At 48.5% G+C, this 14,448-nt stretch overlaps 1 protein-coding gene across 3 annotated transcripts in view; it reads right to left on the reverse strand.

Moving 5' to 3' along the window:
• LOC120308985 (low affinity vacuolar monovalent cation/H(+) antiporter-like) overlaps positions 1–9,871 on the reverse strand; it is a 34,464-nt gene extending 24,593 nt beyond the window's left edge. For 2 of the 3 annotated variants that reach the window (XM_039345739.1, XM_039345737.1), the window contains exon 1: positions 9,761–9,871. In XM_039345739.1, the coding sequence (XP_039201673.1) occupies positions 9,761–9,818 (58 nt within the window). In that variant the 5' untranslated portion in view covers positions 9,819–9,871. Of the gene's footprint in view, positions 1–841; positions 937–9,760 lie in introns of those variants that run through there. The other variant, XM_039345738.1, reaches the window with a different exon arrangement.
• Positions 9,872–14,448: the final 4,577 nt, after the last annotated feature.

Below are 14,448 nucleotides of genomic sequence, written 5' to 3' on the forward strand. Positions count from 1 at the left end.
CAAAAGATCTTCAAAGACGTGATAGCAGTGACAGGAAAGCAGTCTTCCAGTATCTCAGGGGCTGCCCCAAAGAAGAGGGAGTCAAGCTATTCTCCAAAGGGCCTGAAGGCAGGACAAGAAACAACGGATGGAAACTAATCCAGGAGAGAAGCAACCTGGAACTAAAGAGAAAAGTTCCTGACAGTGAGGACAATTAACCAGTGGAACTCCTCGCCTCCAGAAGCGGGGAATGCTCCAACGCTGGAAGCTCTTAAGAGACTGGACAGCCATTTGTCTGAAATGATATAGGGTTTCCTGCCCGAGCAGGGGGTTGGACTAGAAGACCTCCAAGGTCCCTTCCAGCTCTATTCTATCCTAAATATTTATAATACAAGAAGATAGCTTTGTCTTAAAAAAACAGGAGATGGAACTTTCCTGCCTGAACAGGGGGTTGGACTAGAGGACCTCCAAGATCCCCTCCAACCATCACCTAGAGGATGGAGAATCTCCCTCGACCTTCTCATCCGATGCCATTTTTTAAAAAGTGAGAGAAATGAACAGGAAGTCGGCAGTTTGCAAAGACCGACTCGATCAAAATGAAAAACCACAGGAAATCCAGAATTAGCTTTGAAAGTCTGTCCACCTGCCGAGAGAGAGAAAGAAAAAAGAACAAAAAAAACAGAAGCTGGACCCAGAGCAGAAGCGAGGATGGAAAAAATGGGTCTTTCCCAATCAGCCCCTCGCCCACCCGCCAGGCACCCCCGGGGTGATCCTCAACTTACAGCCGTTCATTTAGTGACCGTTGAAAGTGAGAAGGGCACTGAAAAAAACCCTGACTTGCAATTGTTTTTTTCACACTCACGTCCGTTGCACCATCCCCAACGGTCCCCCGACGCTTGGCAGCTGACTCCTATTTACGACGGTTGCAGGGTTCCCTTTTGCGACCTCTCGACAAAGAAAATGAATGAGGGAAGCCAGATTCGCTGAACGACAACACAATTCACTTAACAACCGCAGGACTTTGCTTAACAACTGCAAGACAGGTCGTAAAATGGGGCAAAAGGCAGTTAGCCACCGTCTCGCTTAGCAAAAGAAATGTTTTGGGCTCCGGGACTGCCCGTGAATACATAAATAAATCAATATTCTATTTTGAGAAGCAGCCTAGAACTAAGGAGAAATTTCCAGACAGCGACAACAATGAACCAGTGGAACAACTGGCCACAAGAAGTTGAGGATGTGCCAACGCTGGAAGTTTTTAAGAAGAGACTGGACAGCCATTTGTCTGAAATGGTAGAGGGTTTCCTGTCTGAGCTGGGGGTTGGACTATATGACCTCCAAGGTCCCTTCCAACTCTGTTATTCTGAGATATATTTTATATCAGGGATCTTCAAACTTGGCCCTTGTATGACTTGTGGACTTCAACTCCCAAAATTCCTCAGCCAAGTCCACAAGTCATAAAAGGGCCAAGTTTGAAGACCCCTGTCTTAAATCTAACAAAATGGAGGCTGGCTGAGGAATTCTGGGAGTTGAAGTCCACAAATCATAAAAGGGCCAAGTTTGAAGACCCCTGTTTCTATATCTTATATTTCAGTTTATGTCTGGCTGAGAATTGCTAGAATTCGATTGCAGGACCAAAACCTCTTTTTTTGTTATTTTTCCAGCAAAAAATATAAATCTTTGGCCATTTGCAGGGAGGGAAACGAACCCGGCTGCAAACCAATTTGGAAAAATCTAAAACCCAGACAAACACAAAACAAATTTGGTCACATGTTGTTATCGCCATCAATGTTTACCTAAGAGATAAGGCATGGGTGCGGCTCTTCAAAATACAGGCAGTCCTCAACTTATGACGATTACACAGCTCAGAATTACGGCCATAAGCCACAGGGGGGTCGTCAAAGTGGCTCAATCACAAGACCAGACCTGATTTTTTTTTTACAACGTTTCTTGCGGCAGTGGCTAATAAAGAGGGTAGCTGTTAAGCCAATGTGGCCGCCATTAAGCAAAAAGGGCGGTTGTTAACTGAAACCACTCTCCTTAATGGGTGCTCTTTTTTTGCCAAAAACATGGTTTCCAGCAAAAAAAAAAAAATCGCGGTCATGTGACTGCAGGATGTTGCAAACAGAGGCAGCTGTCAGAAGTTCAAAACCCGGCTGGAAGTAGCTGGGCAAAGGTCGTAAGTGCGAGGAATGGTTACAAAAGGTCTTTTTCATCATTGTTGTTACTTCAAATGTCACTAAATGGCTGGTTGTTAGTCAAGGACCGGTTTGTATTTGATTTTATGATTTTATTTTTCTATATGGGATAGTGTCTGTATATACCAGGGGTCTTCAAACTTGGTCCTTTGATGACTTGTGGACTAACTCCCAGAATTCCTCAGCCAGGCACCTGGTTGAGGAATTCTGGGAGTTGAAGTCCACAAGTCATCAAAGGGCCAAGTTTGGAAGGACCCTGGTTTATATGGTCCATGCTGGCTGAGGAATTCTGGGAGCTGAAGCCCACAAGTCATCAAAGGGCCAAGTTTGAAGACCCCTAGTCCAGGGGTAGGCGACCTTGGCTCTTTTATGCCTGATGGACTTCAACTCCCAGAATTCCTGAGCCAGCATGAGGGAACTGTGGCCCCCTCATGACTGGTGGACTTCAACTCCCAGAATTCCTGAGCCAGCATGAGGGAACTGTGGCCCCCTCATGACTGGTGGACTTCAACTCCCAGAATTCCTGAGCCAGCATGGGGGAACTATGGCCCCCTCATGACTGGTGGACTTCAACTCCCAGAATTCCTGAGCCAACATGGGGGAACTATGGCCCCCTCATGACTCGTGGACTTCAACTCCCAGAATTCCTGAGCCAGCCACGCTGAGGGGAGAGGAAGAGGTTTCCAAGCTGAGCCAGGCTGGCTCAGGAATTCTGGGAGTTGAAGTCCACCAGTCCTAAAAGAGCCAAGGCTGCCTACCCCTGCCATAGTATATAGAGATAACTCTCGTTTAGCGACCGCCTTGTTTAACGACCATCGACAATTACAACAGTGGTGGAAAAGTCTCCCTTTGTGACCATTCCTCGCATTTGCGACCTTTGTGGGTCTGTACAGGTTAGTCCTCAACTTACAACAGTTTACTTAATGTCCATAGTTACAACAGCACTGAAAAAAGGGACTTATGTTATGGCCGCCCCGTGGTCATGTGGTCAAAATTCAGGCTTGGCAACTGACTCATATTTATGACGGTTGCTATGTCCCAGGGTCACGGCATCAAAATTGAGACGTTCGGCAACTCACATTTATGACGGTTGCAGCGTCCTGGGATCATGTGGTCCCCTTTTTGCGACCTGCTGACAACCAAAGTCAAGGGGGAAGCCAGATTCACTTAAAGACCGGGCTTATCAGCTTATCAACTGCAGTGATTCACTTAACAACAGAGGCAAGAAAGGTCGTAAAACAGGACAAAGCTCATTTCACAAGTGTCTCACTTAACAACGTAAATTTTGGGCTCTATGGTGGCTGTAAGTGAAGGACTGCCTGTAAAGCAAAGAAAAACCGAAGTCAGATCCTAAGCGCAGTCATGGTTCCATTTAATGACCGCTTCCCTTAATGACGAAGGGAATTGTGGTCGCTAAATTGTGGTCACTAAACAAGGACTACCCTTACAACATTTAAGCCTAAATAAAATCTTGATGAGGCCTTAGGCTACTTTTATTTCGAACAGCATTTTTTTTCATTCTCGCAAAATTACCCTTCAAATGGTAGACGACACGCTGAATAGTCGCCAATTTTATAAGGTGTGTCTTTGTGGCCCCCCCACCGTTGCCTTTCTCGCCACAACTAAGTGCCAAATAGTTACATCTTCTTGCATGGAAGGTGAGAGGTATGAAACCTGTCAGCCAAATATTGATTGATGGGCCCAAGATCCCGAACAAAATTAAATGTTTCCCAAAATAGATATTTGCAGGGGAAGAAAGAAGAAGAGGAATGGACAGGGAAAACATAATTTACTACGGTATTGTGGGAAAGAAGAAAGAGCTGCTGAAAACAGTGAGGACTAATTCAAGCTTACAGCTTAGAAAACTTCACTTTAATGCATGAGGTTAAGTGCATTAGGTACTTTTACACAGGCTATTAAAAAGAGTGATTGCATGGATTAATGGTGGGGTCCTTGGTGCTCTCTGAGCTTGGTTGTTTTCTTGCAGACGTTTCATGACCCAACTAGGGGGCATCATCAGGGCTAGAAGGGGAGTGAGGTTTGTGGAGAGGAGGAGGAGGAGGAGGAGGAAGGACTGTGGGATCCTTGGTGTTCTCTGAGCCTGGTTGTTTTCTTGCAGACGTTTCATGACCCAACTAGGGAACATTATCCATGCTAGAAGGGAGCGGAAAAATGTCTAGCATTTTTCACTGAAATGTCACTGAAACATCTGCAAGAAAACAACCAAGCTCAGAGAACACCAAGGACCCCCACAGTTCTTCTCTTTTTCCTTCTCCTACTTCTTCCTTCCTCTCTTTCTTACCTTCTCTTCCTTCTACTCCTGTACTCCACAAACCCCACTCCCTTCCAACACGGATGATGTCACCTAGATGGGTCGTGAAATGTCTGCAGGAAAACCACCAAGCTCAGAGAGCACCAAGGACCCCAGAGTTCTCCTTCCTTCCTTCCTTCCTTCCTTCCTTCCTTCCTTCCTTCCTTCCTTCCTTCCTTCCTTCCTTCCCTCCCTCCCTCCCTCCCTCGCTCCTCCTTCTCCTTTCCACTCTCTTCTAGCACTGATTCTGTTCCTTAGTTGGGTCATGAAACGTCTGCAAGAAAATCACCCAGCTTAGAGAGCATCAAGGACCCATAGTCTTCCTCCTCCTCCTCCTCCTCACTTCTCTTTCTCCTCCTCTCCACAAACACCCACTCCCTTCTAACACTGATGATGTTCCCTAGTTGGGTCATGAAACGTCTGCAAGAAAACTACCCAGCTCAGAGAGCATCAAGGACCCCATAGTCCATCTTCCTTCCTTCCTTCCTTCCTTCCTTCCTTCCTTCCTTCCTTCCTTCCTTCCTTCCTTCCTTCCTTCCTTCCTTCCTTCCTTCCTTCCTTCCCTTCTCCTTCCCACTCCCTTCTAACACTGATGATGTTCCATAGTTGGGTCATGAAATGTCTGCAAGAAAACCACCCAGCTCAGAGAGCACCAAGGCCCCCACAGTCCTTCCTTCCTTCCTTCCTTCCTTCCTTCCTTCCTTCCTTCCTTCCTTCCTTCCTTCCTTCCTTCCTTCCTTCCTTCCTTCCCTTCTCCTTCCCACTCCCTTCTAACACTGATGATGTTCCCTAGTTGGGTCATGAAATGTCTGCAAGAAAACCACCCAGCTCAGAGAGCACCCGGGACCCCACACAGTTCAACCCTCAGCTACAAATACTCCCTTTCTCCTCCTGTGGGCAACACAACAGCAATAATTCTGACGAACAAGGAAACATCGGTGAACACACCCCAAAACCATGCCAAAGCGTGCACACAAGAGCAAGCACAGCCCATTGGAGCTTGCCAATGTCCAGCTCTGGCCCTACTCCCAGCCGCCACTCATGTGGCTGTAGGAAGAGGGCCAGCCACTTCTTCTTAAAAGGTGAGACTTGTTTTTGCAGGTAAGGTGTGAAAGCAAGAAAAACACCCGGGGGGGGGGTGTCTGACGCAGGAGGACCTACACAAAGGCGATCTCATTTGCAGACGCCTGCAACGTGACGCTCCTTTGGGGCTTGGTCACCTTGAGGGAGGGGGGAGGGATCCGTTGGGGGGCTTAGACTGGGTTGTTGAAGAAGGAACGTTATCGAGATTAAGGTCACCTTATCTGGAAAGGTCCCAAACTGCACGTCTGGCTGGAAAAACCCAAAACCCGGCCTCCCTCGGAGAGGTCACTCGCAGCTTGGAGTAAGGGCCAGCTAAGGACGTTCTTCCAAGAGACACAACAGAACGGTGGCAAAACACATCTGTGTAGCAATAAAAGAGAAGGGTCCTTGATGCTCTCTGAGCTGGGGGGGTTTCTTGCAGACATTACATGACCCAACTAGGGAACATCATCAATGCTAGAAGGGAGTGGGAAGGAGGAGGAAGGAAGGAAGGAAGGAAGGAAGGAAGGAAGGAAGGAAGGAAGGAAGGAAGGAAGGAAGGAAGGAAGGAAGGAAGGAAGGAAGGAAGGAAGGTGGGGTCCCTGGTGCTCTCTGAGCTGGGTGGTTTTCTTGCAGACATTACATGACCCAACTAGGGAACATCATCAGTGCTAGAAGGGAGTGGGAAGGAGAAGGGAAGGAAGGAAGGAAGGAAGGAAGGAAGGAAGGAAGGAAGGAAGGAAGGAAGGAAGGAAGGAAGGAAGGAAGGAAGGAAGGAAGGAAGGTGGGGTCCCCGATGCTCTAAGCTGGGTGGTTTTCTTGCAGATGTTTCATGACCCAACTGGGTAACCTCATCAGTGCAAGAAAGGAGGTGGATTTAAGAGGGAGGGAGGGGAAGGAAGGAAGGAAGGAAGGAAGGAAGGAAGGAAGGAAGGAAGGAAGGAAGGAAGGAAGGAAGGAAGGGAGTGTGGGGTCCCTGGTGCTCTCTGAGCTGGGTGGCTTTCTTGCAGACATTACATGACCCAACTAGGGAACAGCATCAGTGCTGGAAGGGAGTGGGGTTTGTGAAGTAGAGGAGGAAGAGAAGAAGGAAGGGAAGGAAGAATAGAATAGAATAGAATAGAATAGAATAGAAATAGAAATAGAAATAATAGAATAGAATATAGAATAGAATAGAAATAAAAATAGAAATAATAGAATAGAATATAATATAGAATAGAACAGAACAGAAATCTGGAAGGGACCTTGGAGATCTTGTAGTCCAGCCCCTCGCAGGAGAATCAAACCATTTCAGAGACATGAGGAGGAGGAGGAGGAGGAGAGGAGGAGGAGGAGGAGAAGAAGAAGAAGAAGAGGAGGAGGAGGGGAGGAGGAGGAGAAGAAGAAGAAGAAGAAGAAGAAGAAGAAGAAGAAGAAGAAGAAGAAGAAGAAGAAGAAGAAGAAGAAGAAGAAGAAGAAGAAGAAGAAGAAGAAGAAGAAGAAGAAGAAGAAAGAAGAAAGAAGAAGAAGAATGAGATGGTAAGGTCTCCTGCCTTGCACAAGGGGTGGAATAGAAGACCTCTGGAGTCCTTTCCAGCCTATGTCAGACCTGGGCATTTTACACCCTTCCCTCCCTGGCCAGATTCGGCCTTTTGGCTGTCCCTATCTGGCCCCTGGTCAGGCCAATTGGAAATTAGAAATCAAACATAAAAATATATATATATGCCATGCATGCAATACAACTACTTGGCTATTTTTTCCCCCAATTTACATGTGTGTGTCCATGCGTGCCGATGCACCACCTTCACAGCCCCACAGGCAGGTCCTCGTCTTGCAACAGTTCATTTAGTGACCGTTTGAAGTTATAACGGCGCTGAAAAAAAGCGACTCAGGACTACGTTTCACACTTAACGACCATCGCAGCTTCCCCGCGGTGACGCGATCCAAATTCAGACGCTTAGCAACTGGTTCAGATTTACGACAGTCGCAGTGTTCCCCGGCCTGGGGGGTGTCCCGCGATCCCCATTTACGACCTTCCTCCAAGCCGATTCACTTAACAACCACGTTGCTAGCTTAACAACTGCACTGATTCGCTTAACAACTGTGGCGAGAAAGGTGGTAAAATGGGGGAAACTCACTTAACTGCTGTCTCGTTTAGCGACGGAAACTTTGGGCTCAACAGCAGTCGTAAGTCGAGAGCTGCTTGTGCTTCATCCCAGCTTTATTACTGGATTTCACACTGTGCATTTAATGAAGATATTTATTTAATATTGGACAAAGCTCTTAACTTAGGACAATTTAATAATGATGTTCTAAAAGAGAGAAAAAGCCAAATTTGGTCAAAACGAATCCAGCAGGCTAATAAATTGTAACTGAAGCCTCCATCAGCCAAGGTGTGAAAAAGCACATTAAGAACATTGTTAGAAACCAACCTCACTTGGCTTCTAACTTCCTCCCTTCCTCTCTCTCTCAAGATGGATGTTTTTTTCCTGTTTAACTTCCTCCATCTTCTGTTCTTTCTCTCTACTAATTAATTTATTGGCTCAATTTTAATGCACAGAGACGTCACTGGGCAGAATATCAAGTTTGCGGTTTCCCCACTCGCTCGCCTTCAACGTACTGATATTGAACTTGACTCCACCCAGGAAATTATCTTTAAATTTTAGATTATTTTATTTTATATATATATATTTTCTGAGGTTTTCGCGGGTGTTTGTGTGTAGGTCTTTGGTTATTCGGGTTTTCTCCCGCGTAAAATTGGAAGTGTCTTGGCGACGTTTTGACAAAGTCCCATTCGTCATCTTCAGGCTGGTGTTTTCGGCTTCGTGCTTCGAGGAGCACGAAGCACGAAGCTGAAAACACCAGCCTGAAGATGATGAATGGGACTTCGTAGAAACATCGCCAAGACACTTCCAATTTTACGCGGGAGAAAACCCGAATAACCAAAGACCTACATACATGCATACATACATACATATATATATATATATAGGTTCAACATTTCTGACGAGGGTCAAATTTATTGTTTTTTTATATTTAACACCTTAACATGGACTGTCTGTCTCATGTACAGTACACGAGTCCGGATGGCTGGTGGTTCAAACATAATCAATGATGAGCATAAATAATATTAAGTAAAACCCAAACACCCAAGTTCCCTCAGCATCCCATCATCAGTATATGGGGTCCTTGGGGCTCTCTGAGTGTGGTGGTTTTCTTGCAGATGTTCCATGACCAATCTAGGCAACATTATCAGCTGCCATTCCCCATCCTCATCTGTCCTACCCCCCCCCCCAGCTGGATGCAGGACTCCCACTCCCATCTCTCCCAGCCTCCCTCCCACCCCAGCCTGCTCGCCAGGGACCTTCCTCGCAACAGGCGGGCTGCCCCACCCACCCTTGGGGCCGGACTCCCTCTCCCCTCAGCCCCAGCCAACAGCCGAGGGGCGCTGGAGTCCCCGGGAGGAAGGGGGGCCGTGGGAAAGCAAGGCAGGAGTTCCCATGGTCCGCACCTGGGCAGCAATGGAGGCAAAGGGGCCGGGAGAGGAAGAGGAGGAGGAGGAGGGGGAGGAAGAGGAGAGGGAGGAGGAAGAGGAGACGGAGGAAGAGGAAGAGGAGAGGGAGGAGGAGACGGAGGAAGAGGAGGGGGAGGAAGAGAAGGGGGTGGAAGAGGAGGAGGGGAGGAAGAGGAAAGGGAGGAAAAGGAGGAGGGGGAGGAAGAGGAAGAGGGAGGAGGAAGAGGAGTAGGAAGAAAAGGGAGGAAGAGGAGGGGGAGGAAGAGGAGGAGGAAGAGGAGGAGGGGAGGGAGGAGGGGGAGGAAGAGGAGGGAGGAGGAGGAACAGAGGGAGGGAGAGGAAGAGGAGGGGAGGAAGAGGAGAGGGAGGAGGAAGAAGAGGAAAGGGAGGAAGAGGAGAGGGAGGAGGAAAAGGAGGAGGGGGAGGAAGAGGAGGGGGAGGAAGAGGAGGGAGGAGGAGGAACAAAGGGAGGAAGAGGGAGAGGAAGAGGAAAGGGAGGAAGAGGAGGGGAGGCAGAGGAGGAAAAGGAGGAGGGGGAGGAAGAGGAGGAGGGGAGAGAGGAGGAGGAGGGAAGAGGAGGAAGAAGAGGAAAGGAAGGAAGAGGAAAGGGAGGAAGAGGAAGAGGAGAGGGAGGAGGAAGAGAGGAGGAGGAAGAAGAGGAAAGGGAGGAAGAGGAGGAGAGGGAGGAAGAGGAAGGGCGCCCCCCCCATTGCCACTCACCGTAGCCGTCCTGCGTGGAGCGGCGGCGGCGGCTGGCCAGCTCCCACTGGCGGGACATGGCCGGAGGGAGCCGCGGGGCTGCTGCTGCTGCTGCTGCGAAGAAAAAGCCGGGGCGGGTCTGGGCTCCCCGGGCGAGGCAGGCACGTGTGAGCGGGGGCTTTAAAGGCAGGGCTGGGCGGGGGGGCGGAGGGGCAGGCGCCGCCGCCGCCGCGCGGAGCCGGAGCGAAGCGGCCGGAGCCGGGCAGGGGGCTTCGCGCTGCTCCCGGGGCCGTTGAAACGGGAAGAGCCTCCCCTGCCCGACCTGGCCTTGCTTTGCTTGCCCCCCCCCCTCCTCGCCAAGAGCCCCTCTGTGAAGGAGATGGGGGGGCTGGGGGGGGGGTTCAACCGAATACAATCAAACCGATAGAGGAAAATCTTTGTAGCTCAGGGGGTCTCTGGGACTGCGGGGTCCCTTTGAGCTGGGGGGGGGGTTCCTTGCAGACGTTTCATGACCCAACTAGGGAACATCATCCGTGCTAGAAGGGAGGAGGAGGAGGATTGTGGGGTCCTTGGTGCTGTCTGAGCTTGGTGGTTTTCTTGCAGACGTTTTATGACCCAACTAGGGAACATCATCAGTGCTAGAAGGGAGGAGGAGGAGGAGGAGGAGGATTGTGGGGTCTTTGGTGCTCTCTGAGCTTAGTTTTCTTGCAGACGTTTTATGACCCAACTAGGGAACATCATCCATGCTAGAAGGGAGGAGGAGGAGGGGGGGGAAGATGATTGTGGGGTCCTTGGTGCTCTCTGAGCTGGGTGGTTTTCTTGCAGACGTTTCATGACCCAACTAGGGAACATCATCAGTGCTAGGAGGGGGGCTGCAGAGAGGAGGAGGAGGACTGTGGGGTCCTGGGTGCTCTGTGAGTTGGGTGGTTTTCTTGCAGAAGTTTCATGACCCAACTGGGGAACGTTATCAGTACTCCAAGGGTTTGTGGGTGGGGGGGGGAAGAGGAAGAGGAGGAATGAAAGGGAGGGGGGAGGAGGAGGAGTGTGGAATCCTGGCTGCTCAGCTCAAGGTGTTAATAACCCAGTCAGTGTGTTAACAAACTTTCACATTGTGCTGTAGGTAGAACTTTGCAAGGAGGAGGAAGAGGAGGAGCACTTGGTGCTCCCCAAAGTTGGCTATTTTCTTGCAGACGTTTCATGACCCAACTAGGGAACATCATCAGTGCTAGAAGGGAGGGGGGGTTGAAGAGAGGAGGAGGAGGGAAAGGAGGAGGAGAAAGGGAAGAAGAAATGAAAGGGGGAAGAAAAGGAAGAGAAGAAGTGTGGGGCCCTGGATGCTCTCTGAGCTGGGTGGCTTTCTTGCAGACGTCTCATGGCCCAACTAGGGAACGTCATCAGAGATAGCAGGGAGAGGGGTTTGTGGACAGGAGGAGGAGGAGGAGGGCTGGTTTGGCTGCTTTCTTGCAGATGTTGGGCTGAGGAATTCTGGGAGTTGAAGTCCAGAGGTCTTAAAGTGGCCAAGGTTGGACACCCCTGCGTTACACATGGCCAGGATCCATCTTTCCTCCCTTACGTTTCCACAAAAGCCAAGATGAACTTCAGTGGAGTTTATTGCAAAAGTTGGGGGCATAAACTAGCCAACATTTGGAGGCGGTGTCTACTGCTCTGATACATTCCCCCAACAAACCTAGTTTACTTTCTTTCTCTTTTGAAAGGGGAGAACCAGAAGACTGGAGACAGTCATGACAGAATCCTCCAAAGAAGGACATTCACAGGACCGACCACCGCATGTCGGTTGCTTAGTAACCGGCCAGCATTGACTGCTGTTTGAAGCACCTGGCCACCTTTTACGACATTTTTGCAGGAAACCCCGCATTGACTTCTGATTTTCGATTTGCATTAACCTAATAATAATAATAATGTGGGAAGGGACCTTGGAGATCATCTAGTCCAGTGGTTCTCAACCTTTTTAATGCCGCGACCCCCAACTGGTCGTAAGTCGAGGACTACTGAACCGGTCGTAAGTCAAGGACTACTCAACTGGTGCAGCCCCGTTTGCAGAATGGGACTTTTGGCGGGCTCAGCAGGGCAGAGACAGCCTGGACAATTCCTATTGGCTTTGGAAAGCCAATAGAATTAGACTCTATTCAAGAGAGTCTATTCTATTGGTTTTCAAAAGCCAATAGAATAAAAGGGAGGAGCACAGCTAAGGAAAAGGGGGAAAAAAATGGCGGACTGCGTTGTTTGGCGACCCCCATGAAATGGTTGTTCGACCCCAAATGGGGTCCCGACCCACAGGTGGAGAACCACTGATCTAGTCCAACCCCCTGCTCAGGTAGGAAATTTCTCAATCTGCTTAATTAACGACCCGAGCAAATTAACGAGAAAAAAAAGGCCAATGGAGTCGCCTATCTACCTTATTAGTCGTTTGCTTAACGACTGCCGGCGTTCGTTTTACGACGGCCGCTCAAGAGATTGCAACTTCAGGTTGGTTCGTGCGGGTGACCTGCTTTACAATCCTCGCGGCCCGACGACCGCAATGGACAGGCTCCATTCCCGTCGTTAAGTCGAGGACTTTCGAGGCAGAAACTGCGCTGGACGGACGAACACCTTATGTAAGAAAACTCGCAAAATTCGAACGTCGCAGGGGAGCTTATGAAAGGCCGAGTGAGCGTGTTAGAAAAAGCGTGTGTAGATAATGGATTGGACAAGAAGTGCAGTTGGTTCCACCCAGACGCCAAATATTTTCAATTTTTATTGCTGCAGCGTATCTCCTAATGCGAATCACAAGAGCCTGGTCATCCCATCTTCCCATTTAGAAAAGAATTTTAAGCCTTTTTTAAAAAAAAACAAATTGGGGTGGGGCAGGAAACCACTCCAGTCCTAGACATGACAGGTTAGTTCTCAACAGAGTCCGAATTTTCCATCGCTAAACGGGAAAGTTAACTGAATTTTGCCCCGTTTTACGACCGTTCCCGCAGTTCTTAAGGGAATCACTGCTGTTAACTTACAAATGGGGAATATAAGTGTGGAAAATAGTTGTTAAATCACTTTTTTTCAGTGCCGTTGTTAACTTTGAACAGCCACTAAAGAATTGGTCGTTATGTCGAGGACCGCCTGTACTGGTGCTTGCGGACAGCCTCGGAGGATCCCAACATTTAGGGCTTGGCCACCTGGAGCTCCAGGACCCCTGTTCAAAAAGGCAGCGTACGGGTAGTCCTCTACTTACGACTGTAATGGAGCCTGCCAATCACGGTTGTTAAGTTGTGATGATCTGTCAAGGTATTAATTTAATAGCTAAACAGCTTATGTAATGTGATGTAACGTAAGGTGGATGATGCAATGATAGGAATGATCAGCAGGGTCTGTATCCCTTTAAGAGCAAGCAGGGTCTGTGTCCCTTTAGGAGCCTGAATATAAAAGGGACGGTTTTTGTTGGAGTCTCTCTCTCTCTCTCTCCTCCGTTTCCTGCTGTAACTGCTATGTGTTGGAGTTTGCTGTATTACCACGTGTATGTATATTGTTCCTGGTGTATGATATTGCAGATAGTGTAATATAAACCACCATTTAATAGAGACCACTGTTTATTGTATTTACTCCTGGGTTATCTCAGCGCGACAAGACTGTGATTGCTCTGATACAATCACGGGGGTCACCCGCCAGACCAATGGAGGTCATTAAGTGAACACAGCAGTAAACCTTTTGCCACAGTTGTTCAGCAAACCACTGCAATTGTTAAGGGAACCTTAACAACCTGGCCTCCCTCACTGACTTTGCTTGTCGGATGTTGGTCGCAAAAGGGGATCACACGGCCCCAGGACGGTGCAACCGTCGTGAAGTATGGTATATGCCTCTTGCCAGGCGCCTGAATTTGATCAGGAGACTACAGCGATGCCGCAATGGTCATCACGTGTGAAAATCAATCACAAGCCACTTTTTTCAGTGCTTCTGTAACTCTGAACGGTCGCTAAACGGATCGCCATAAGTCGAGGACTCGCTGTATGGGGTAAAGACGGCAGATCAGTTCACTTCCTGCTTTTGGGACCCGTGGAAAAGAGGTCAGGATTTAAGTGCACAAAGATCAGAAAGAATCAGTGGGAAAGTAAAGGGGTCAAATAAACGTTGAGATGAGAATAAACAAAATAATTCTATTTAATTTCATCCCCCTCCAAAAAAAATCTCTGATAAAGGAAGACCCACAATTACAAAACAATATTTTCCCCCCCCCAGCTGCAAACACGCCAGCTTGCCTGTTCTTGTGTTAACGCAATGCTTAGACCCAAACGGTTAAGGCAACTTGTTAGCAAAAGCCTTATTTACAATCGGGACACAACTAGTGAGAAACACAATCAGGCAGCCTTTCGCAGCCCTGGACATCTTAAAGATGCGGAGCAAAATTTATTATTATTTTTTTTTTTAAAAAAAATAGCACCGTAGTTGCTAACCTTTCCGTGGAATATCAGCAAAAACAAAAATCACTTTTTTAAAAGTTGCTTTGAACAGAATGTGGCTGCTGTAGTAAAGAAGCAAAGTTTTAAAACAGGGGTCTTCACACTTGGCCCTTTGATGACTCGTGGACTTCAACTCCCAGAATTCCTCAGCTAGGCACGTGTGCCTGGCTGAGGAATTCTGGGAGTTGAAGTCCACGAGTCATCCAAGGGCCAAGTGTGAAGACCCCCGTTTTAAAACATTCACTCTGGGGTGACAAA

The sequence above is a fragment of the Crotalus tigris genome, unplaced genomic scaffold (genome assembly GCF_016545835.1).
Source record: "Crotalus tigris isolate CLP2741 ecotype Arizona unplaced genomic scaffold, ASM1654583v1 scf7180000017975.10810073628:1450386, whole genome shotgun sequence".
Classification (NCBI taxonomy): Eukaryota; Metazoa; Chordata; class Lepidosauria; order Squamata; family Viperidae; genus Crotalus; species Crotalus tigris.